Here is a 25,078-nt window from a genome sequence, read left to right on the forward strand (position 1 = left end):
CACAGCAACACCTACATCACTGTTCTTTTGTTTGTTTTTAACTTTAATTAATTGTTGTTAGTTGATTATTTTGATTGAATAGTTTTAGCTTTAGGCTACCAAAATCAAAAGTCATTATTTAGACTGCTGTTATCAGGCAGAAATTATTTCTACTACAGCATAGGCTACAAGGTAGGCATATCATGAATCTTTTCAAATTAGGCTGACACCCAAGCGTTCTGTGTCATTAAAGTTTAATATCGCCAGTGAGAAACCTGGCATACAAATGGCATAGCAATATTCATATTACTATTTCTCAGACAAAATTATCTGCGTTTGAGTATGCAAAACAAATAAAAATAAAAACTACTAAATATTTAAGTTTAGGCAGGCGTGTACTACACATAAATTCATGCCAGTAGGCCATTATCAGACATAAGAGCACCTGAAGTAAAAAAAAAATAAAGGTGATAAATATACAGTAGATTTCAGTCAAACTAAAAGCAGAAAGAAAAGGTCTAATGAAAGGTAGATCTGTCTCTATTACTTCTATTACAAGCCTTATTTTATATTCAGCACCACATCCGGTTAGTTTGCGTTATTGCTTTAGCCACAAAAACAATTCACTGAAAAGGATGCACTTCCATATTCATAACAAAAGAGACAAACCACGGGCAACACTGTGAAATGGCAACTACATTGTTCTCTTTTCCTGGTAATAATAACTGGGTAAAATGTAAACATTTCATCAGAATTTAGCAGTGCACTGGCCCACAGGCCTTACTGGTGTGTAAATTCAATAAGTGGCCTGAGTTTATAAGCCACCTGCATATCTTTCAGCACATTTTGGAAAAAAAACACACCACTTGACAAACGTAGTGTCCATCAATAAAACTTTCTGTTTTCTCACAGCCACAACAGAAGAAGTTGTGTTGAGTATCATGAGCTGAAATGGCTCTTTAATGCCTTATTGCTGGTAAGTGTATTCACTTAGGTTAGCTCTGAGTCCAGTGCAAGGGTCATTGCATTGCAATGCATTTGAGATGTTTATTTTGTGTGATGCTTATGCTGTGCACAGGCTTGCGGCCATTTTTTGGTCAGGATCTTTTTTTACCTCCGCCAAAGTTATGTTTTCGGTGCTGTTTGTTTGTCTGTTTGTCTGTTAGCAGGATTACGGAAAAACTACCTGCCCGATTTTCATGAAACTTTTTGGAATGGTGTAGCATGGGCCAAGGAAGAACCCATACATTTTAGAGCGTATCCGGATCCGACTCACGAACAAGCAATAATAGCACGAACCTTGGCGGAGGTCTGTGCTCTCCGAGTGCCCTTCTAGTTTTAAAATGCAGTTGTCAAACCATACGCAGATCACTTGGTGAACTTTAGAATTGACTACATGTGTGGCACAATTTGGAACTAGGGTTGCAACCAGTGGACCAGTTTTGGACTACCTGCATTCCGGTACCTATTCGAGTGGACCCAGCACCTAGTGGCATGAAACATTTTTTTTTGTCTGCCATGTAATACTCCCAATAGTTGACTCTTCTTTCCTTTCCCCTCCCTTCCAAAAACCTAACTGTCTCATTTCCATATGAAGACAGGTGATTATCCTATTAGAAAGTAACAACAAGTGCATAGTAATCACTTCACACATGAGTGAGCTGCTCTGCAGAGTGTGTTATGGTAAACTTCAGACAGCGTCATGGCTAAAAGTTGAATTTGCTGTCCATGTGTCCGCTGTGTGGACTATTTTGGAAAATTAGACAAGGTAAGTATGATTTGTTTTGTTTGTAAACGTGTTAGCATATTCTGTAATCTATTAGGTCTCTGCTGGGACAATCAAAATTTATATTTGCATAGATGACTGCGAAACAGAAATTTTTTGGAGTGCAGACCTGTAAGTCCCACAGTTAAATATGCGGGCAATTGCGCTTGTTATGTTGAGTGTCCAGAAATAATTGGGAGGCTAATAACATGAGAATTGGTTGACGTGAAATGCCCACATCAATGTGGGCATTTCAAAACCAGCGCGGTCCAGCTGAGTGTCGCATTTAGGCCGACTTCTAGCTGCACCACGACACGTTTTATTGCATTATTCGCTGACATTGTTTCCTACATTCAAAATCGATATCCTATGAAAGTATTTGTATTGAATATTGAAGCGTAACTACTCGAACCAGAATTTCTCTGGTAAATGAGAAGCCATTGCAGTTTCCTTTATGTATGATTAGGATGTCTCATAGAAGCCTATGTGGGCATTTTTATGTTGTGCACAGCGCAGTTATATGTTTAGTCCACTTCTTGAAGGGCAGGTTTGTAAAAACCCATCGGTTTGGACAAAATGAGCATTATGTAGCCTATGCAATAAGCAAATATTGTTATAGGTCCCCAGTAGTCGGAGCTCTAAGGTCATATAGTCGGTCATTTACTGTAGTAATGTTTAGACTGTTCGGTCTACAGTAAGCTATATGGCTGCACTGAGCACCACCGTGCCTCCAATGTGCTTGTTGTCTTGATATGTTCTGGAACCTTTTCCCTCCAGACCGACTTGCGGGAACACCGACCACTTGGTGTTCCGGGACCTCATCATTTACAAATTAAGCACTGGTTGCAACAATTAATCAACATTATCGACCATGTCAACAAATGTCAAAACACTGATGAATATTTCTCATTGTAGATGTACTGTCAGATACTCAGAACTATTGCCTCTATCACTTTTTGCTTGTATTTTGAAAATGTCTGATGCGTTCAACAATTCTGAGGATGATAAGCCCTCAAGCAAGCCTTCTGTACAGAAAACAGTGGGAATGGAGTAGTAAAGTAGTAGCATGATTTACATACTTTGTATGTAAATGGCAAAATGGCCATACTTTCAGTGTTATTCTAGCTATCTCTGGCTGGCTAGAGGTTGCCGCTCCAGAATCTGAAATTTAAATATTCAAGTGTGGATAATGGCATCTTCCCAGTAAGTATAAATCTGTTAAATAACTTAGGATATTTATTATGACATGCTAAGAAAACCTCATTAATGTTTAAACAAAAGCCTGTTGTACACTGCAGCAGTACTAGCACAGTACCATCTTAAGCTTCTTCTGGAGCCAACGAAACGATTAATTGTCAGAATAATAATTAGCAAAATAATAATTTGTTACAGGCCCAACCTTGGCTGAATCTTTATGCTACAAATTAACACATGTAATGCATGGAGAAATGAAGGGGACTGGTTAAAAGGACTCTTGTGACTTCTTTGAGCACCAAGTAGAATTTCACAATTTAAAATCTGACATTTGACCGATGCCTCATATCTTAAGTAATAAGGCTACAGAAGAGTGGGAAACTGAAGTGTTATTCTACTGTGCACAGCAGTACTTCATATTACATCTATATGAGTCATATTGTGATCCCCAGAGCCGGGAACAAGGACATCACCAGGAACAATAGATACAGTAAATCAGTAACCTCCCATTAGGATAAACTCAGCCGTGCTCAGAGACAGACGAGTGGTTAAAGTTGCCCCCTCTAGTGCCACAAGTGCCTCTGCAGGTCTGGGGTTGAATACTGCCTGAACTTTGGCCAAGGCCTAGAACTTTTTCATTATGCAGGGCTGGTGAACTTGTTTTATGCTGCACAAGTTCATAGTCCTGGCACTTTGTTGTTTAGAAGAGCAGCCATGGGAATTCAGGCCAAATGCCAATCTGTTTAATTAGGCCTAACCTAATGCACTGTTCTTTACCTGTCAACCTATTCTGAATAAGCTCTGTTTTTGAGTTTGTCAGTAAACTGTGTTTGACAAGTGTTTGACCCAAGATAGATAGATAGATAGATAGATAGATAGATAGATAGACAGACATAGATAGATAGATAGACAGACAGACAGACAGACAGACAGACAGATAGATAGATAGATAGATAGACAGATAGATAGATATCTTTAAACTGTTTAAAACAGTTCTTTAAACATTAAACGGTTCTGAAAAACTGGTTCTAGTGCATTACTAAAAAAGCATCCCATCCCTGGACAAAATTAGAAGTAAGTAATAAGACAGTTTCAAGGACACATAGATGGAAAACATCAGATCAAATTATCAAATTCCCCTGAAGTGGCTCTGTGGCTCCCTCTCTGGCAATCAGTAATATATTGAGCTATATTATTAAGGGTATTGTATATAGTCAGTGATCTGTGGGGGGATGAGATGAGATGAGGTTTTGCTTCATATCCTCTCTTAATTAATATCATTACCTACTGTCCTCTAACCAGTACAACACACGCAAAGACACACACACACACACACACACAGCATTCCCACACAGTTATAACACTGGGAGGTTCTATTGAGTTTGAGTGGTGGAGCCTGGCATATAGAGAAAACATATCAGAGAATCACATCAAACAGACAGAAAGCCATATAGTGTTGATCATCTAACACAAAGACAAAGACACATACACACACACACTCTCACACACACACATAGACACGCGTGCACACACACACACTCACACACACACACAGAGCCACTGACGCACAGCAAGTATGTTATGTGTTTTCTTTGTCATGTTAATCAGCTCCTCAGGGGTTGGTTGACACAATGCACTGAAGAATAAATCATATACCAGAACTAATACATATAGGCCACTCACTCTCTTCAATCCTTCACTCTCATGCTCCTCTCCATTATCCTGCTGCTTCACTTCATCATTATCTCCCATTTCTCTCTCTTTCCAGTCTCTTGCTCCCTATTTTCTCAACTTCTTACTCTTTCACTTTTTAACCCTTTCTTTTTACCTTCTAACATCTCTCTCTCTCTTTCTCTTTCATTTTCAGTTGACCCCTCGCTTTGCTTGGCTAGAGGTATGGGGTAAACAAGAGTGGAGCAGTGCATCCTGGGAGCTGGCCTTTAAGCTAAAACTCCTAGGAGAGGTTAACAGATTTTCACAATATATACACATGCACGGGTGCACACACACACACACACACACACACACACACACACACACACACACACACACACACATGCGGAGGCCTACCTTGTATCCCTGGTTGATACCATTGATGAACTGCTGTGGTGGAGGGTTCCATGTGAAGCGGATGGTGGTGGAGTTGATAGCTACAACCTCCACTTCCTGCGGAGGTGCTGTGGGAACTACACACACACACACACAGACACACACACACACACACACACACACACACACACACACACACACACACACACACACACACATACACACACACAGACAGACACACATTTAGTTGGAATGGGTCATTTACATATAATGGCAAAACAAATTTAAGTGACTGGAAATCTGAACACTTTCAGCCTGGGAAACTGAAGCTGAAGAGAGCAAATTTACAGAATATTCATATTTCAATGCTCTTGTTTTTAACATTAGCTTTTAAAGATTTGGTTGTACGTATCTCATACCATATCTCAATATCTCATGTTCAAGAATTTTGCTGCTTTTGATATTTAAAAACCTAAAGGTTAGAGAAAGGGGCTTGAGACTGGGATGTTGTCAGTATAACAACAGATTAGATTAGCTAGGAAATTGTAGGAAAAATTCTCAACAACTTCTGTCGAGGTGCCTGGGACTCTGAATTATTGGTGCCATCTGTAAATTTGTAAATCTGTTCATATGTGAAAATCTATCCCTGTGCAAATTTTATTCAAGCCATTGTGGAGACACATTTCAATACCTGATTAGCATAATTCACTAACTCTATCTTAAACCTTATTTTGTTTTTCTTTATATCCTTTATTACTCTTTGTTTTCCAACCTACACTACTATTCTTTGCTGTAACAATGACCCAATTTCCCCTCGGGGATCAATAAAGTTCATCTTATCTAATATGTTTTGCATAGAATTAGCTTAGCAATGTCCGTGAAATTAGGATAACACCCATCTAAAATGGACATCGCTCTATCATTCATTTCAGTATGACTCTCCACCCCATCTCCCTCATGTCTCTTCTTCCCTTTCTTTCTTCTATTCTGCAATGGCCCCGATGACAAAACCTCTGACTCTATGATTTCACTCTCATGATGAGGGATAAATTGTCTGCGATGTTCTTTGTGTGAGAGAATGACTGATTCTGAGCAATGATGAGTCATGAAGAGTCTGTTTAAGTCTCTATAAACCCGGCCTGGGCTATCATTGTTTATCAACCAACGAGAGAGAGAAAGTGAGAGAGAAAGGAGAGAAGAGAGAGGGTGGAGAGATAAGATGGAAAATGTCTCTAACAAGACAGTTTGTGGAAGACGTCTACTTATTTACAGGATAATAGGCTGAATGTGGTCTCTCCTACACAATGCGGACAATTTGTTCCAATTTCAAAAGGGAATGGTGGGCAGATAAATTGTTGGTTTTGCCCACATTTGCCCTAAAATGTACGGTTAACAAGGGTTGCATGTAATAATTTGTTCAAACAAGCAAGACACAATCCTACCTCATCTGCCCTTAAACTGGTCCACTGTCTCTTTTCTGTTTACTGTCCTGTCATATCTCTGCCTTTTCCTCTTCTTCCATGTCACTGTGAGAATGTGTATGCGTATGGGTGTGTCTGTGTGTGTCTGTGTGTGTGTTATATAGAGGCTATCAAAGCCGGACCAGCTGGTCAGTGAGAGAAAGAGGGTCCATGATAATGTTAAAGCCAGCATGCCTCTGACGGGGGCGAAGAGCAGAGTGTGACTGTGTGAAATGTGTGTGTGTGTGCATGTATATGTGTGTACGTGAATGTTTATGTGTGTGAGTGTGTGTGTGTATGTGCGTGTGTGTGTGCACGTTATGGTGATTACACTGTAAGGGGTTTATGCTGATGCTAGTGAGGCACAGAGTGATAATGCACTGCTGCATTATGGGAATGCCCTTTACATAGGCTATTTGAGCCAAAGAGGCCAGACAACACACACAGAGTGAGATATAGGCCGCGGAAAGAGCAGAGACATGAAGAAAGTGGTGTGAAATGGAAGGAAAACCCTGAAGGAAATGTATGAGAAAAGAAGTATAATGGAAGGAGAGATAGTGAGAGAAAGACACAGAGCAAGAGGAAGAGAAAGAGAGACAGAGAGAGACAGAGAGAGAGAGAGAGGCAGAGATTAATTGATGTTAAAGATGCTCTCTCCCCCCTGCCGCGCTGACTGTACTCCTGGGGACCGGCTTCTAACCCCTCACAGCTCTCTGTAACAGATAAAACACTAAACTCTGTCCTCAGGGGGAATGTTAGTATGCGTGCATGCCTGTATGTGAGAGAGAGAGAGAAGAGAAATGTTATCAGAGACTAACGCTGAGTTCAACCCTATCCTCTCAGAGGTAGTGAACATCAGAGGGGAGAGAGAGAAAGAGAGAGAGAGAGAAAATGTCCAATTCATTGCAGCCTCTCTCATTAAACCGCATTAGAATAATTAATGAGCCTAACTCCCTTTCCTGAGTCCATAAACCTGTCCTGAACTCTTGTAATAATGACTGTGTGAGTTTTATGTGCACATGTGTGTATGTGTGTCTGTGTGTGTGTGTTTGTGTGTGTGTGTGTATGTGTGTGTGTGTGTGTGTAGCTCAGCCCATCTTTAACAACGATAATATATTGTTGGAGTAAAAGTCAGCGCGGGAACAGCACCTGTTTAAATAAGATTTACCCCACAACCACACCGCCCTCCTCCACTCCTCTATCCTCTTCTCTTACATTCTTCTCTCTTTCCACAACTCTTTCATGTCTCTTTTCATGTCCACTTCATCAGTGTTTGAGGGAGAGACACTGTGTGCCTCTGTGCAAGTGTGTTTATTATATGTTATTGTGTATCACATCATATATTATATTTTGTAGAGCATCCCAGATGTCCTTTTCTCCGGCAACTTCCTCCAAGTTCCTCCTGCGGGGTCCCCAGGCGCTCTCAGGCCAGCTGGGAGATGTAGTCCGTCCCTCCATATAGTGTGTGTGTGTGTGTGTCTTAGTGTTGTGTGGGTATAGTGTAATGTGTGTGTGTCTACTTATACATTTACCCACCTCCCTGCAGGGTGTACTCGGTGACAGGGCTGCTGTAGACGCCCAGGCCGGCTCCGGTGTAGGCAGCCACCTGGATCTGGTACTGTGTCCAGATGATCAGATCGTTCAGCAGGCAGTAGTTGGTCTCTGGGCTGCTGATGTTCTTCTCCTGGTAGTCCCCCGGCAGCCCTGCCAGACGGTACCTACACACACACACACACACGCACGCACACACGCACAGACGCGAAAATGTAAGTAAAAAAGTAAGTAAATAAGAAGGTAAAGTCAGTAAGTAAATACGTAAGTAACAACCAAATGTAACCACACAAACGCACACCCACCCCCTACATACACACCTAAGTAATCATATATAAACATACCAACATGCATACAACTATGTATGGATGCACACGCACACACACACACACACACACACACACACACACACACACACACACACACACACACACACGCACACAAACACACAGACACAAGACTATAAATTTTCAAACTGTCACACAGTATCAGTGGTATTGGCCATCTACGAGGCAGAGAGGATATATTATAGTGAAACATTTTAACCTGTAAATCACAACTGAAACACTTTCTGACACTGTTACAGCTGATATTCTGGATGTTTTTTTGGCTGACGTTACACTAATCATGTCAGTATCCTTTGAAGGGCTCAAACCCTGGTAGAGATCAAATGCAGCATACTGTCCAATTCAAGGCCTTCGCTCCAGTACATGTGATATAAATGTCCACTTAAAAGGATATATGGCCTGACTTGACTGGGAGGTGTAATACCACTTAGGTATTGTACATATCTGATGGAGCTGAGTGGAATAATAATCCACATGTCAGCGTTTTAATATGGGGTCTATTCACTAGCAGGGGCTGGGTATTCTGCTGGCTTAACAGCTGAGTCAGCGCTCTCTCGCTCACACGCACACACGACACACATACACACACACACAACACATAAGCGCGCGCACACACACACACACACACACACACACACACACACACACACACAGGGGGAGCCTGAGGCTGACAGGGGATCGTTGTGTCTCTGTAGTGGAGAGGAGATAACCCTCTCTCCTCTCTCTCAACCCGACACACTGACACTCTCACTGGGGGAGAAGAGACGGGGAGGACGAGGGAGTGAAGGAGGGAAGAAAGTGGGAGAAGATAGGAGAAAGAGAGTGAGGACCTGCCAGCTGATACAATGGAGGGAGAGGGGGAATCAAAGGGGAGGGGGGGGGGGGGGGGGGGGGGGGGGTGCAGGGGAAGGGAGGAGGCTCTGTCCTGTAAAGCCAAAATGATACAGTGGAGAGAGGAGTATGTGTGTGTGTGTGTGTGTGTGTGAGAGAGAGAGAGAGAGCGGAGGAGAAGGAGTTAGACAGAATAATACATTGAATGAGATAACAAGGATAAAGTCCTTCTACTTCTACCACGGTAATATGCAAAATGTAAGGCAGCTGATGACAGTTTGATTACACACACTTAGCGTATCACACTGTAGGTAGACATTGAAGGGAAGGACAGCAGACCAAGGACAAGAGGAAGAGAGAAAGAGAGAGAGAGAGAGAGAGATGAGAGTGTTCTGGGTGGAAAAAGAGCTTGTGGGTGTATGAGTGTATATGTGACAGGGAGGGAGAGTGGGAGAGAGAAAAAGAGGAATATTTATACATGTTGTTAACTCCCCTATATGTTTTCATGGTTATCTCCCTATACTAGTGTTGTCGCCATCCCATAATTTTGACTTTCTTACCAGTGCTAAGTATAATATCTAAAAATTCAATACTACTGATACCACAGCAACCAAAATCATTGTCAAAGAACTGCGGTCACTGAGATGTAAAGTTATATGCCACCACACTGAACTTGGACCGTTTTGAAGCAAATTCTGCACAGGGGTTTGATATTTCAGTTGGGAGTCCATCTTTGTCAGCTCTGTAAGCAAAATAATCATATTTCGCTCCCAGCACCAGTTTTGTCAACCAGCTTGGTAGGTGGACTTGGATTCAGTATAAGATGTGGCGAACTGCTTGACTCCGGCGGCTGCAGTCCGCTGTCAAGAGCCAGACTGTGGCTCTGTCTCTACTCCTTCCTCCTCTTTTAACTATTCCAATACATGTACCATCCACACGTATATGCCCTCTGGTGGTGACGTTGACATTGAAATGAAATTTCAGCTTTCAGAACACATTAAGTGAAAGTCTCGAACGTTTATAAAATTCAATATAGAATTCAATCTTTCACACTCTGTATCGAAGTAGTATTGAAAGTTTGGTTTTCATGACAGCACTATACCCTATACATCTCTAGGCTATATCATGTATGTGTGCATGCATGCAAACTTGTCTGCTGAGTGTGTGTGTGTGTGTGTGTGTGTGTGTGTGTATGTGTGTGTATACCTGAGCACATATCCTCGGAGGACTCCGTTGAGCTGGGGTTCTGGTGGAGGCTGCCATTGGACCATGATAGACTGGTTGGTCCGCCCACTGGCCACAATGTTCTTAGGAGGAGCACTGGGTGCCTCCTCCCTCAGCATCAATCTGAGACACACACACGCACACGCACATGCACGCACACACACACACACACACACACACACACACACACACACACACACACACACACACAAACACACACACAAACACAAGGACACACCTTAATTCGTCTATTAGTAGTCTTTCAGTGGGAATAACAGTATTCAGTAGTAGTAGTAGACAAGTAGACTTGCCTGTATGGAATCTCAAAGCAATTCTCTGTCCCAGGGATCTTGAGCCTCTCTAGTCTAGGAGTCTGGCTTTTTAGAAACATATTATGTTTGTCACTGGGGACCCACTAGGCAGAGACTTGCGGCTCAGTTTGGGTATCAACCCATAGTTTAAGCAGCACTCCTGTATTCTTATTGGATTCTGGACTCATTCTTCTCATCCCTTATTCTCTTGGTATAGCTTGCAATTTAATTTAATACATATGTCTTCATCTCTTGCTATATTGTTCATTTATTCCAAAAAATCTGCTGTTACTGCTGCTGCCGGAAATGTTAAATGCATCACTTCCAGTGCGGTAGAAGACTCCTGGGAGAGACCTACCTGAGACTGAGTGTTCACAGGAACAAATATAGCAAATGTAAAAGTGTTCATGGACTGAGGATAGGTTGAATCACAGTTGTGTTAGAATAACTGGTGATAGAGAGTAGCAAAACAGACATTTATTTATATCAAATGTTGCAGATTATTACTTCAATTCTGTTAATCAATCTTTTTATTTCTCTCACTTTTCACTTCAGCTTCCCTCCCTAATTTTTCCTTATGTTCCTTTTATACTCCAGCAGTCTTTTCCTGGCCAGTCTCCATTTCGACCCCCACCCCGCCCCAATCCCTCCCTCCCCAGTAGACCGGCTATAGTGTGTGACAGCAATAGATAGTTAAATCACTATTAGTAGAGGATGAGCGAAGTGCTCCTCTTTTCATTTCCAGTGAGACAGTATGATCCCTCACTCTCGCTACCCTCTTCCCCTCTCCTCTCTCTCTCCACACCCTCATCCCTTCCTTCCTTCCCCACTCTGATCTCCCTTTTCCCTCCTCCATCTGCAAACTTTCACCTTTCATCCATCGTGTATTTTAGCCTCAATTTTTCATCCTTCTATCTTTTTCTCACCTCCTTGCCTCCTCTTCTTCTCTGTAACCCCCCCACCTCCCACCCATGATTAAAGCTCCTAGCCTCTCATGGTTGGTAAAGCACACAGGCTGAGCTGGTCAGCCTCTGGCTTTACTGTAAGCAGCTCAGCTAACATAATCAGAGCCATATGGGCACACACACACACATACACACACAAACAAATTTCTCTCAGCTTAAGACAGACTGCTACATCCGATGGCCTTTTTCCCCTCCATGGATTATGTTTACAGATTTATTTCACCTTCTCTCTCTTCATCCAACCCCCCCTTCCTTCCCTCCCTCCCTCCCTCTTCTATCTCTTCCTGAATGATTCTCTGTAAGCTATTGAAACATTAGCCATGGTGTCGCTCTGTGTATTTGTGTGTCTGTATTTGTATGAGTGTGTGTGTGTGTCTGACTGAGTATGTGTGTGCCTCTGAGTGTGTATGTGTCTGACTATGTGTGTGCATCTTTATGTGTGTTTGTGTGCACACGTGCGCGTGTGTGTGTGTAGGTAAAGATAGGTGTGTGAAAGCTGTTAGCTAGAGAGTTGCGCGGGCGGATATATGGGCACAGGCCAGTGGTTTTACAGCTGTGCTTTACTTCCATTAGGTTAGGCACTGTCAGACAGCACCAGGTGCTGCAGGCATACACATGTACACACACATACACACAGACACACACACACACACACATACACACACATACACAGTCTAATGGGCCTTGTGTGAATGAGACGGGCATTAGTGTATACGTTTGGAAATGGGGTATATATAATCCTCAACTATGCCACTACTTTTTACTGTAGTTGATGATGCACATTAATGCACACACACAGACACATGCACACAGACATACACAAACACCCACACAGTGCTGAACGGACGCAGTCATTCACCGTTCGCCTGCAAATAAAACCAACACACACATACACATTGACACACTTACAACCCATAGCAGAAACTCCCAGTGAATTGCCTCAATTCCCGTCCAACCGTTTACCAGTGAATATTTCATACAGCGGGTTCAGCATAAGGACAGTGGCTTCACACTGGAACTTAGAGGAATAAAATACCACCCCCTCACTCCCCCGCCCCTCCGCGTCTGCCCATACACCCACAAACATACATACAAACACCCATACATGCACTGTAACAAAACAAATCAAACACAGCCCATAACTATGCCTGAACATTGTGTGTGACACACTTTCTCTGTCCCTTGTTGTTAAGGAAAAGAGGACAGTTTCTGCAGGAGGTGTACATGTTTGTGTGTGTGTGTGAACAATAAAAGGGAGAGAGAGAGAGAGAGAGAGAGAGAGAGAGAGAGAGAGAGAGAGAGAGAGCGAGCATGCATGTGTTGTGAGTGAGTCACTGCCGTGGGAATTAGTAAAAGTTTCTATCTGTGTCATTCTCCATAGTTTAAAGCCCACTGGCTCTTCCTAAATCCACGTACATGCTGACTCTTATATTTAATAGTGTTATTGGGATGTTAAGTCTGCCTCTACTCAAATAGGATACTAAAATTCAGATACAGAGGGAGTAGGAAATGGAGAGAAATAAACAGAGGGCAACAGAGATAAAAAGAAAGAGAGAAACCTGATTTGACACGAATGGGTGGAACCAGCTGAATAGATGAGTTTGTTTTCTTCTTGTTTGACAATTTAAGTCGTGTCTACTTAAAATGTTGTGCTGTTTTGCCCGAGGCTAAAAGAAGAACAACTGGAGCAGGGTGACACACTGAAGAGACTCTGTCAGGGAAACGGGGAAACTTTCTACATAGTCCCATAAATGAATTAAGAGAGACACATTCCAGGAGTATTACATGTGCGTTATTTCACATGCAAAACACAGCAAGCTATTAAACATTTGCTATTAAAACAAAATATTTTCTGCCGGTAATGGTCCAAAATCAATGGATTGTATTAAAATTAAACACTTAAAGCATTTTCAGACCAAATCTTTTTTGACAATATTGCAGGGCTGTTAAGTAATGGAGCACTCAAGGTCGTAGAGCTGAGAATAACAGCAGAGTGGTGATAATCTAACCAAATCACACTTGTAATGCTATTTCATCATATTGTACTGTGTGCTCTCCTGGTGCACTGCTTTATTGTGACTCCTCTAACAAAAACCAAGCACTGGCAAACCCTATAGGCCCGTTCCTGTCTGTGTGTATATGCATATGCCTGTGTGTGTGTTTGTGCATGTTGTGACATTGATACCCCATGTCAAAGGTCAACCAATTTATCGGCTTGTCTGATTAATCAGGGCTACTTAGAGCTTTCACAAACAATAAGTAATCGATGGACGTGAGTGCCAATTACAGCTGATTATGCTCTATGGTGTTGAAAATAAATAACAGCATTCCCTAATGCTGCTTGCAGAAGCTGTCTCTAAATGTTTGCTTGGTGCGCTTTTTCAGCGTCAGCTTTCACTGTCATCTTTTAACTGGAGGATGTCAGGCAATAATTGAACACTGGTGTGCTTTGGGTGCATTTTGATGACTTCACATTGTGGTGAAACATTTAACAATCGCCAAAAAAAAAAAAAAAAAGTAAACTATTGATGATTATGGTAAAATTAGTAATACTAGATATTCAACCATAAGTAGCATTGGGCCTCATGCAGGGAGCGATATACAAACAAATTTTCTCTTATTTTTGTTCGTATCCACGATTTGTTCTTATTTTGTTAGTACCCACTGATTTCTGGGATTCACCAATGTTTTCTTATTTTTGCTCTTCTCTTAGGTAAGAGGAAATTTTACGAGTGGTCAAGAGCACTCTTACCAAGATAAGAAAAAAACATCTCGTTTTCACAGTCCACAAATTGTTTGTCCAATGCAAGGAAACATAAGTTTTAAATTTGAGGAACATAAAAAAACGCATGAATATCATATAATCAAATTTAGATTATTATATGTTTTAGAGTAATTATAATGATTAGATAATAAAATTTGTGGGCTAAAGAAATACTATTGGTCCATTGAACCCATAAGACTATAAAAACCCTTGGATGATATTGCGTGCGTTCAGCTTCTGAATGGCTTACATGCTGCTCTTAGATGCTTTGGCCATCCAGGCCTTACACAGAGAACGCGTTTTTAGAGGTCGCACAGATCTATCTGATGAGGCGGATGAATGGCTGCTGAGCCGTTTCAGATTGCCAAGAGCACCTCTCCAATTCTTGGCCATGTGCCAGACGTATTTGCACACGGCACAACACCTGCCCTTATATGGTGTTTAGGGGGTGTTACCTATGCTAATAACAAACAATCGGCCACGCGCCTCCAATTTATGATCAAGTGGGATTCATCATTCAGCACACCTGGGTAAGAGCAGATTTGGATGGTTAACGTTTGGTGCATCTGGAGTTGACTTCTCTTATTTTATCTGTTAACAGAAAATTAAGAGAAAATATAAGAGAAATTTAAGAGAATGTTGCTGCATGAGGCCCACTGTTTGGACACATTTCTGTCTTTAGCCCACATTCTTCAACTAGTGTTCCTGTCTTCTCTCACTTTGATTCACATGCACAGTGATTGTGGAGTTTATTATTTTTTATTTTATTTGTATTAGTTTCAGTTTTTTAACCTAACGTCTAAGCTACGGCTAGAAGCTCACTTTAATCAACAATTGCTTTGTGATCATGAATCTATAAGATACCTCAGACCTTTTGTGTTAAAGATCTGACCTTAATCAATTTCTTCTGACTTAAGTGCTTTTATTTCTCTTGTCCTTTAGTTACAACCTGCCTTATCATAAAACCAAGGTCACTGGGAGGACACATCAAGGCTGCTGGTCTATTCAGCAGAAATAAAGACTGACCTGTTATTTTGTGGGTTAATTAAAATAAATTTGATGAATAGTGATAGAACTTAAACATTCACATCAGAATATTATAAAGTGATGTAGTTATTTTATTTTTTCAATCCATTTTATTGAATTTATTTAAAGTATAATCAGTGTATTATTGTGGGGTCCAGGGTAGAGGTGGCTGCCAGTGAAGGTCTGCAGCTAGATAAAGTCTAATAAAGTCTAAAGGATTAGATTTTACATTTCATTCAGTGAAGTAAGCTTATAATTGCATGTGTCTTGCATGTTGTATACACACACAAATATATATATATATACATACACACACACACACCTGCTTTTTAAAATCTGTATTATGTTGGTCTTGATTAAATCATAATGGGTCGATCTCTAACGCCCGGGCCACACCACCTACCTCTACCTGTGCGTGACGGCTACCTTGCTGAACTGCTGCGGCTCGTACGACTGTGGAGTTTGCCTTTGATAATGGCCATGGAATGTTTAATTTCATGTCATTATAAATGTCTTTTTTTTTTGTTTATCTTCGTTGAGAGAGGGAGAGAGAGAGAGAGAGAGAGAGAGAGAGAGGGAGAGAGAGGGGGAGAGAGAGAGAGAGAGAGAGAGAGTGGAGGGTAGAAAGAGTGGTAGTGGTGGGGAACCTGGATGTACATTTACTCAGCGACACCAGAGAGAGAGAGAGAGAGAGCACACCAGAAAAATACTGCCCTTCACCTGATGTTCTTTTAACTTATTAACATAATATAATTATAGCCTACGTGGGGTTTCTACTATGACTACCGTATTTCCACAATTAAAAGCCGGTACTCCACTAATTTAGCCGTGCAAGTCACTGAATTTTCTACAACACGGCCCTGCAAATATTTAACAATAGAAGCCTTGTGTTAACAAACGAAGGGATTCTGTCCACAGAAATGCTAGAGGGCTTTTAATTTGAAACCGAAACAGAAAGTGTAGAGTAAAAAAAAAAAATTATATTTTTTCATGTCTGTGACATATTCTACTGATATAGACATTGAAACTGTATTGAAAGGTGTAATATTGCTGGTATGATGTCAATATGACTATCAACAGATCATTTTCACTGTCTATTTTTGCTGAGAACCGTGCGCATCACGCAGAAAAAATAGGCGACATGCCGAAGCTCTAGATGAGCCGCAGCCGAGCCGCAGCCGCAGCCGCAGCCGAGCCGCAGCCGAGCCGCAGCCGAGCCGCAGCCGAGCCGCAGCCGAGCCGCAGCCGCAGCCGAGCCGCAGCCGCAGCCGAGCCGCAGCCGCAGCGCGCCTGAGCCGCGCTGCTCACGCGGGCTGTGTGGCTGCTCTCACCTGTTAACATGGGCGCCGAAATGAAAAGCAACAGGTTCCACGACGCACACGCGCTGCTCAGGTAGGCGGTGTGGCCCGGGCGTAATTGTAGCAGATGCCAGACGCTGCATCATTACCAATGGAAACAGCGATGAGTTTGGAAGGGAATGTTAAATTACATTAGGCACCTGGGCTGCAGTTCTTAAATCTCCAAACCATTGCTACATGTTGGACTTGACTTGGTCTCACATCTATTTTGACTCCTGCTAAGGCACTATTTTTTGGATTTTGAAAGACATTTAGGTCGTTTTCACACTTGGTACGCTGGTCTGGTTTCACAGTGTTATTATTCTGCCAAACCACGGCACGTTTGCGTAAAACATTCATCATCAACGTGAATCCATCCGATGCACTTTATTGGTGAAAATGCCCCAAATGTGTCAAACTCGTGTGCAGACCAAGAAACAGCACCCTAGTTCGAGAAAAAGCTTTCACATTGCTAACTTTTGACATGAACGGTAGTGGGATTCAGACTAAAAAGCCAGTGTGAAAACCTCCTCATTTTTTTTTTTTGGTAATGAATAGGACTTGATTTGCTTTGGTCGTGGTCTGGAGAGAGAGAGAGAGAGAACAGAGAGAGAGAGAGAGAGAGAGAGGGAGAGAGAGAGAGAGAGAGAGAGAGAGAGAGAGAGAGAAAGAGAGAGACCTTAACACACATCCAGTGATTGTCTGATGTCTTCAGGTTCTTACTATTCAGTCAGAGTAAAAGTAAGAGTTAAGACAGAGAGAGTAGAGACGGATGCTTCAAAGGTCTGACGATGCCCGGAGTTCAAGGCATTTACGCAGAATCCGTCTTTCCTCTGTTAATGCTGCCTCTTTAAAGATGATAATGGTGTGAGTGTACGTCATGCATGAGTAAGTGTATGTGTGTGAGACTCCAGATGGTATAATTGGGCACTTCAAGGGAGTTTCTGCGTTTGGAGGTAGTGTTTTTCAGCTTTGATCACATACATTCATGCACCCTTAGCGGACGCCCAACTCTCAGGACATCTGATTCCCATGGCGACGGTTGCCCTAACTCCCCCCACTGCCCTAGTCCTCTCTTTTGGGTTGGTGAGAAAAGAGAAAAGAGAGGCAGGGGAGTGGGGGTGGTGTGTGTGTGTGTGTGTGTGTGTGCGTGTGTGAGAGAGAGAGGGGGGGGGGGCAAAAAACAAAAATGTTTAAATTTAAATGTTGTAATAAAGATCTTAATCATGGCAAGAACAACATGGGAGAATGCAGAAGCAGCTGGAAGTTCAAACTTTAATAAGGGTTTCTCATCATGAATATTACACGCTTCTTTTTCTCTCGTCATCCCATTCCCTCGCTCTGTCCACATTACTGCGTTTTGTCATCCTTTTCATTTGGAGTTGTGAAGTTTTGTGTGTCAAGTGTAGCACACGCCTGTACATCTGTGCATCTGTGACTGTGTATGTATGCGTCTTATCCAGGCAGCCATCCAGCAGATAAATAGCAATGTGTGTGTGTTTTTGTGTGTGAAGTGAAAAGTAGAAGAAGAGGCATACACCCATCTGTTCTGATAGACTGACCAGTGATTCCTTGTCTGTCTGCCAGTCTCTCAGTTAGCGAGGATCAATCTTTTCTACTGTCTGGTGCCTCTGACAACCTAGCTTGGACTGGAGTGTGTAGATTTTCACTGAACCATGGAGAGGAGAGGAAGAGGAGAAGAGAGGCACAGGAAAGAAAAAGAAATATAAAGAGATATAAAAGAAGAAGAGGAAAAGAAAGAAGAGGATTTGGAATAAACAGAGAGAACAGAGGAGAGATTGAGTGCAGAGAGGAGAGCAGCACAGAAAAGAGAAGAGTAGTAAAGAGAGGCGACAACAACAGACCAGAGCTGAAGAGGAGAAAACTGAAAGGAGACTGTAATCTGAGGTGTGTGAATGTGAGATGGCAGCGTTCACAGCTTCTGTTGTTGCTGAGAGTGTACTTGGCAGGACTACAACTGGCATCTGTGTATGGCCAGTCTCTTCAGCCAGAGAAAGCCATGAGTGTCTGTGTGTGTGCGTGTACTTCAGAATACATTGCCACATCTGCTGTATTGTGTGTGAGTATCAGGGACGGCCTGTACAGCAGTGTATGTGTGTATCCAGGAGCATCATTGTTGAGAGACCTGCCACACCTCCCCCAACCCTCTCTCGCTCTATCCAGCTCCATCAATACTAAGGCATCATAATTACCCCCATTAGTGTTTTCTCTTGGGATAAACATGCATACATGCACGCCACACACGTGCGCACACACACAGACATAAAACACACACAAACATCTGCACAGCAATCTATTTACTTTTCAGGCCAAATCATCCTCCCTTACACATGCAGAACAGTTAAATTCATCCTTTTTTGCTGTTTAGTTGACAAAGTGCACAATGAAAAAAGAGACTGGCACGAAAACAAACACACACACACACACACACACACACACACACACGCACACACATCTACAGTATGGTCGTGATGAATATAAATTGCTAATTTCAAAGGAAATGGATTCTAAACAAAAGAGCTCCTCCCTTCATCCTCGCCTCGCCTTGTTAGGATCCATCCCTTTTTCATCCCCATTCAGAATTAGAGTCCCATGTCCCTCTCCACGGCTCTTGTGCGCAAACACACATGGAGGCAGACACACACACACACATAATGAGATACACAAATTAGAGTGTGTGGGTGCATACACTATGCCTTTTGACTGTAGAAAGGTTACAATTCATTCATGCCCAGTTTTAGCAAGGTAGTGTGAGCAGCAACCTCCTGTAATCCCTAACCATAATATTTTGGTTTTACATATTTTGAAGTGCAACAGGGAGATATTAGTGTGGCTTGACTTCAAATATTGTGAAGTATGTGTTTAATAAAGGCGGTAGTGTGAACATGCGATCAGTGTGTGTCCTAGATGTGTGTGCGAGAACTAATGTGTCTGTATGCATATCCTGTTCTTACCTATGCGTCTCAGCGCTGTACTGGCCTCTACCCACTTGATTGACAGCGCAGAGTCGGAACTGATAGGTCCTGGCTGGTGTGAGCCCGCCCACTGACACGTCAGTCACAGCAGGATCCACCTCTGATAGGTAGACCTTCCATGGCGAGTCTAGACACAAGACACACAGCTTAGATCCTCCTGATAACATCTGGTGGAGGCAAGACTAATAGAGACACAGGGACACTAAGGACTCATAACTCAGAAGAAAGGAAGGAGGGAGGGAAGGGAGGAGGGAAAGAAGGAAGGAGGGAGGGAAGGGAGGAGGGAAAGAAGGAAGGAGGGAAGGCAGGGCGAAAGGAAGAAAGGAAGGTATGAGTAGGAGAAGTATCACAGGCCTAAAGGAAGGAACGAAAGAAGAAGAGGAAGAAAGGAGGGAAGGAAGGAAGGAAGGCAGGAAGAAAGTTAGGAAGGAAGGGGGGAAAGAATAAAGAAGGAAGGATTCTGCCATATATTACCACCAGCTTGCATTATCTTTCACTCTTTCTCTTGAAGTTACCGCAGACAGATGCAGCATTATCATCTCAGCATGCACATGTGTATCTGTATGTGTGTGTGAGCGAGAAGAATAATATGTGTGTGAATCTGTGTGTGTGTGTGTGTGTGTGTTAGTCATTCTAAGCCAGCCCAGCAAGTGTATTAAAGCCATTGTCAGACATGATAACACACTGCATTTATAGTGGTCCATTCTCTCTATAACACACTCCAAAACATCTACTCTAGCACACACACACACACACACACACATGAGTACACACACACACACACACACACACACACACACACACACACACACACACACACACACAGCAGGTAATCAGTGTGCAAGGTGCTCTAGTCCATTCCTCACTGTCTGGATTCAGTCCTCACTGAAATCAATCAGACATTTAGGCTCTCTGCTTTTCTCCTTTCTTTCTGTTCCCCCTCTCCTCCACACAAATCGTCTCTCACTTTTCTGTCCCTACCCCACCCCACCCCACCCCACCCCCCCACCCAACCCCACCCCACCCCCCCACCCATCTCTCTCTCTCTCTCTCTCTCTCTCTCACTCTCTTTTTCTCTCTCTGGCCCCCACCATGTTTTCTCTCTCCTCTCGCTCATTGTGCGTATGATAATGCCTTATTTATTTCCTCCCTCTGTCTTGGTGTATTTCTGTGGATGCTGTTGAAATGGCGACAGCTGAAGAAATAAATCATCAGTGACTTGAAGATGATGTTCAACATATTCCTGGTGTCTGCTCCAAACTTATCTGGATGATTACTTAAAATGTTAAACTACATTAATATTTGACAACATTTGTACATCAGTCCCACTCCCACGCTGATGTGCCGAGCGCTTGTCTGTACTGCTGTACACCCCCCCCCCAACCCCGCCCCGCCCCCCTCTGCTTACAACAAGAGCGACTCTGCAGCCATTTCCCTCCAATCTGTCTCTCCTGTCATTCTATTCCTCATTCCCTCTCTTCACTCTCTCTCCCTCTATAAAGAGCCAGCCTGCTGTTAGAACATCTGTGGTCGAGGGAGAGAGAGAGCGAGAGAGAGAGTGAGAGAGAGAGAGGAGAGGGGTAGAGAGAGAGAGAGAGGTAGAGAGGGGAGAAGGAAGGATAGAGAGAGAGAGGAGAGAGAGAGAGGTAGAGAAGAGAGAAGGATAGAGAGAGAGAGAGAGAGAGAGAGAGAGAGAGAGAGAGAGAGAGAGGGAGGAGGAAAGACGCAGAAAGTGAGATACTCATGAGAAAAAGAGGTGAGAGAGAGACAGGAAGATAAGCAGTAGAAAGAGAAAGAGAGAGACAGAGAGAGAGGGGAGAGAGAGAGGTAGAGAGAAGGATAGAAGGAAAGGATAGAGAGAGGGAGACAGGAAGAAAGATGGAGAAAGTGAGATACTCAGAGAGAGACAGAGAGGGTGAGAGAGACAGGAGGATAAGCAGTAGAAAGAAAGTGACAGAGAGAACGATAGAGAGAGAAGGAAGGATAGAGAGAGACAAGAATAGAAAGACGGAGAAGTGAGATATTCATGGAGAGACAAAGAGAGGGCGAGAGAGAGACAGGAAGATAAGCAGTAGAAAGAGAGAGAGAGAGAGAGAGAGAGAGAGAGAGAGAGAGGGAGAGAGAGAGAGAGAGAGAGAGAGTGGGGGGTAGAAAGAGTGGTAGTGGTGGGGAACCTGGATGTACATTTACTCAGCGACACCATTCTCCATATGTCTGCCTCATGTAAATGAGTGTGTGTCAGTGCCTGGTAGACAGTAAGTGAACAGCTGTTGCTGCTCAGGGACTATAAAGTATGCCCAGGGAAAGAGCTTTCACACACACACACACACACACACACACACACACACACACACATACGTACTGTTCTCAGAGAGCTCCAGCAGGTAGTGCAGAAGGGGGGAGTTGCCATCGAAGGGGCGCAGCCAGGACAGAAGGACGGAGCGGGAGTCGGAGTCGTTGAGACGGGCTGTCAGCGAGCGAGGGGAGTGGGGCAGCTCTCTGAACACAACAAACATACGGCAGACCAAAAAACATTACATTTAATGCATTTGGAGTAAAACAAAGTGTCTGGACATTTGTTTATATAAGTATTTGTATCTCATAACCATGTCTATAACAAAGAAAGTGGCATTTCATTAGACACATCAGTGTTTCCTGTAGTTTCAGTTCCACTAGGTGATGCAATTTCAGAACGGCTCTTATATGGGCTCTTACATTTTTAAATCCTAATTGTATTTACACTTTTATTTCTTTCATTTTTCAATTCCAGCTAAGGGGCGTCATCACAGCTAAATTGTAATGGAAACACTGCTATAAATATTTCTATCTCATGAACACATCTATAACAAATAAATAAATTCTCCAGACATTTCACCATCCTCCATGAATAATTGCACATCCTGACCATATTACAGTAATAACAAAGAAAGTAATACAGACATTTCTCTGTGCAGATATGTGCCTATCATATCATGAACACAATAAAGAAAGTGTCCATACATTTGATTAAATAGATATTTTTATATCTATTTTTATATATATCATACATATAACTATCTCTATAAAAAAGCAGTTGGGATGGAGGAGGTGGAGGGAGGGAAAGCAGATCACAATGTAGGTCCTATCTATGGGTGCTAGAGGAGATGACAGGAGTGGAGAATATGAACAGAGCACAGAACAGAACAAACTGAACGTATTTACACCAAAAATATGACGCAAGACACAGTCCCTCGTGTCCAAACCAGTTGCACTCTTTATTCATCTGCTCATCAATTATTTCTAAATAAGCACGGATCAGCGTGAGTATCCACCCCAAGTGGTCTCCTCCGACTGGCTGCAGGCTCTTATTAATTTCATCAGATGATGGAAGGATCTAAAAACCTGTGTGTGCGTGTGTTTCTGTGTTTGATTTTGTTTGTGTGTGGTTTTGTTTATGCATTTGAAGTTTGAAATTTGTGTGTGTATGAAAGCGGAAATTGAGAGAGAGAAAGAGAGAGAGAGAGAGAAAGATGAGTGGAGAAGTTTGGGAGAAGATGCTACATAAAGAAGAAGAAAGGATGGGAGGGAGGGAGGGAGAGAGGGAGCAGGGGGAAATGAGAATGATGTTTTCTTTTCTGACTTGACACGATCGTATTAATTAATGGATGAGCTTAGCGATTGTTGGAACAACTACCTTAACACAGCCCACACAAAACACACACACACACACACACGCGCACAACCACACACACTCACTTACACATGAATGGGTCTTGCGGGAGTTGAACCAATAACCTGCTGGTAATTAGTCTGTCTTCTCAGCCGCCAGCGTCTGTTAGCCTCCCTGACCCATTGATACTGAGCTAACGAGGATGTCAGTCACACACACGCACACACACACACACACACACAAATCAATCATACAGAAATCCCTACTTTCCCCACATTTTGCACTGCCATAAACAGAAGCCCACTCCTCCCTCACTGTGAGTTTGACATGTGTAACCTCTCATTACTCTATAATTCAGAAGGATGTGGAATCATGTTCTATCTCTCTCCTACCCAGCAATTGTATTAATATATCATAAGTGCCTTTTATAAATATATTATACCAAAGTCTATTAATATATAATGGCCGCTACCTGATAGGATTCTCTCATAGTAGCTTTAATGAGGCTCTGTGTATGAGCATGTGCGTCTGCGCGCAGGATACGCTTCAAATATGTGTGTGTGGTACTGTATGCTTGCTCACGTGCCTGGAAAAAAAGTTAATACAACACACACGTATGAGCACACATCCACGCACACACACACACACACACATGAACATACGTACAAACTCACACACCCACCCTACAGACTAACTAGGTTTAACCACTGAGATTCCAAATAACAGAAAATGATCCTGATGAAGTTTCGTCCAACCAGGGTACCTGATGGCCAATGTGATCTAACATTAGTACTTCTATCTAACAATAACTAACACAATAACTAGCCATTTACTTTAGAGGATGCCTGACCCTTAATGGAACATGGCTATTATTGGAAACAAGCAATTATTTAATTAGGCAGCTAATGAAATAAGCTGATCTCTATTTGGCTCTGTGCCAAATTACCTATGTGCTGCTTTTCCTGAATCATGTTATGTATATTTGATAATTTTTCTGAGATGCTTAAGCTGGAGGCATCCTCCCTGTCAATCATATCTGCAACTTGAACCAGTTAGACTGCTGGCTATGGTTAGATTGTTCATATACCCACTGGTTTGCAGAATGCTAATTCACGTTCGTTGTTGTGTCTTATGATGAGTTAAAAAACAACATTTGGTCAATGTTTATTTATTTACATTTATTTACTAAATTAAATACCGTGAAATATTCCATGACGCTCTCTTGAGATGAGCTGCAATTTGAGAATGATCTAATATCAGCCTATTCTCTGAAATTAGGTGACTTGATCAAAACTGCTTGCATGGTTCTTTGAACTCACATGACTTCGAGGCGTGCGGAGCGTGAATCGTTGCCAGCCTGTGATGTCACGGTGCAGGTGTAATCCCCAATGTCACCTGACCACGTCTGGCCAATAGTGAGGGAGCCTTGGCGCACGGAGACTCGCCCCCCACTAGACGGAAGGACCAGCACTCCACCACGATCCCACTGGAAGCTGCAGAGGATGGGGTATACACACAGTTAGTACGTACGCGCACACACACACACCAACACAATCCCTGGAAAACACAGACGGATGCTACACATTAAGACTTAGTTCTTATGTATACAGACACACACACACACACACAC

The 25,078-nt window shown here is 42.7% G+C and overlaps 1 protein-coding gene across 1 annotated transcript in view; it reads right to left on the minus strand.

The window, feature by feature from the left end:
- Nucleotides 1-25,078, minus strand: part of sdk1a (sidekick cell adhesion molecule 1a) — a 76,877-nt gene that overhangs the window by 44,992 nt on the left and 6,807 nt on the right. Inside the window, exons 7-12 of the mRNA XM_071522766.1 lie at nucleotides 24,768-24,941; nucleotides 22,162-22,298; nucleotides 19,779-19,926; nucleotides 10,383-10,523; nucleotides 7,984-8,165; nucleotides 5,009-5,124 (exon numbers count right to left, since the gene is read on the minus strand). Of these exons, the coding sequence (XP_071378867.1) occupies nucleotides 5,009-5,124; nucleotides 7,984-8,165; nucleotides 10,383-10,523; nucleotides 19,779-19,926; nucleotides 22,162-22,298; nucleotides 24,768-24,941 (898 nt within the window). The remainder of the gene's footprint in view (nucleotides 1-5,008; nucleotides 5,125-7,983; nucleotides 8,166-10,382; nucleotides 10,524-19,778; nucleotides 19,927-22,161; nucleotides 22,299-24,767; nucleotides 24,942-25,078) is intronic.

The sequence above is a fragment of the Centroberyx affinis genome, unplaced genomic scaffold (genome assembly GCF_046629955.1).
Source record: "Centroberyx affinis isolate AG114_WGS23_722 - 3 ecotype Tasmania unplaced genomic scaffold, CSIRO-AGI_Caff_v1 ptg000100l_1, whole genome shotgun sequence".
Lineage (NCBI taxonomy): Eukaryota > Metazoa > Chordata > Actinopteri > Beryciformes > Berycidae > Centroberyx > Centroberyx affinis.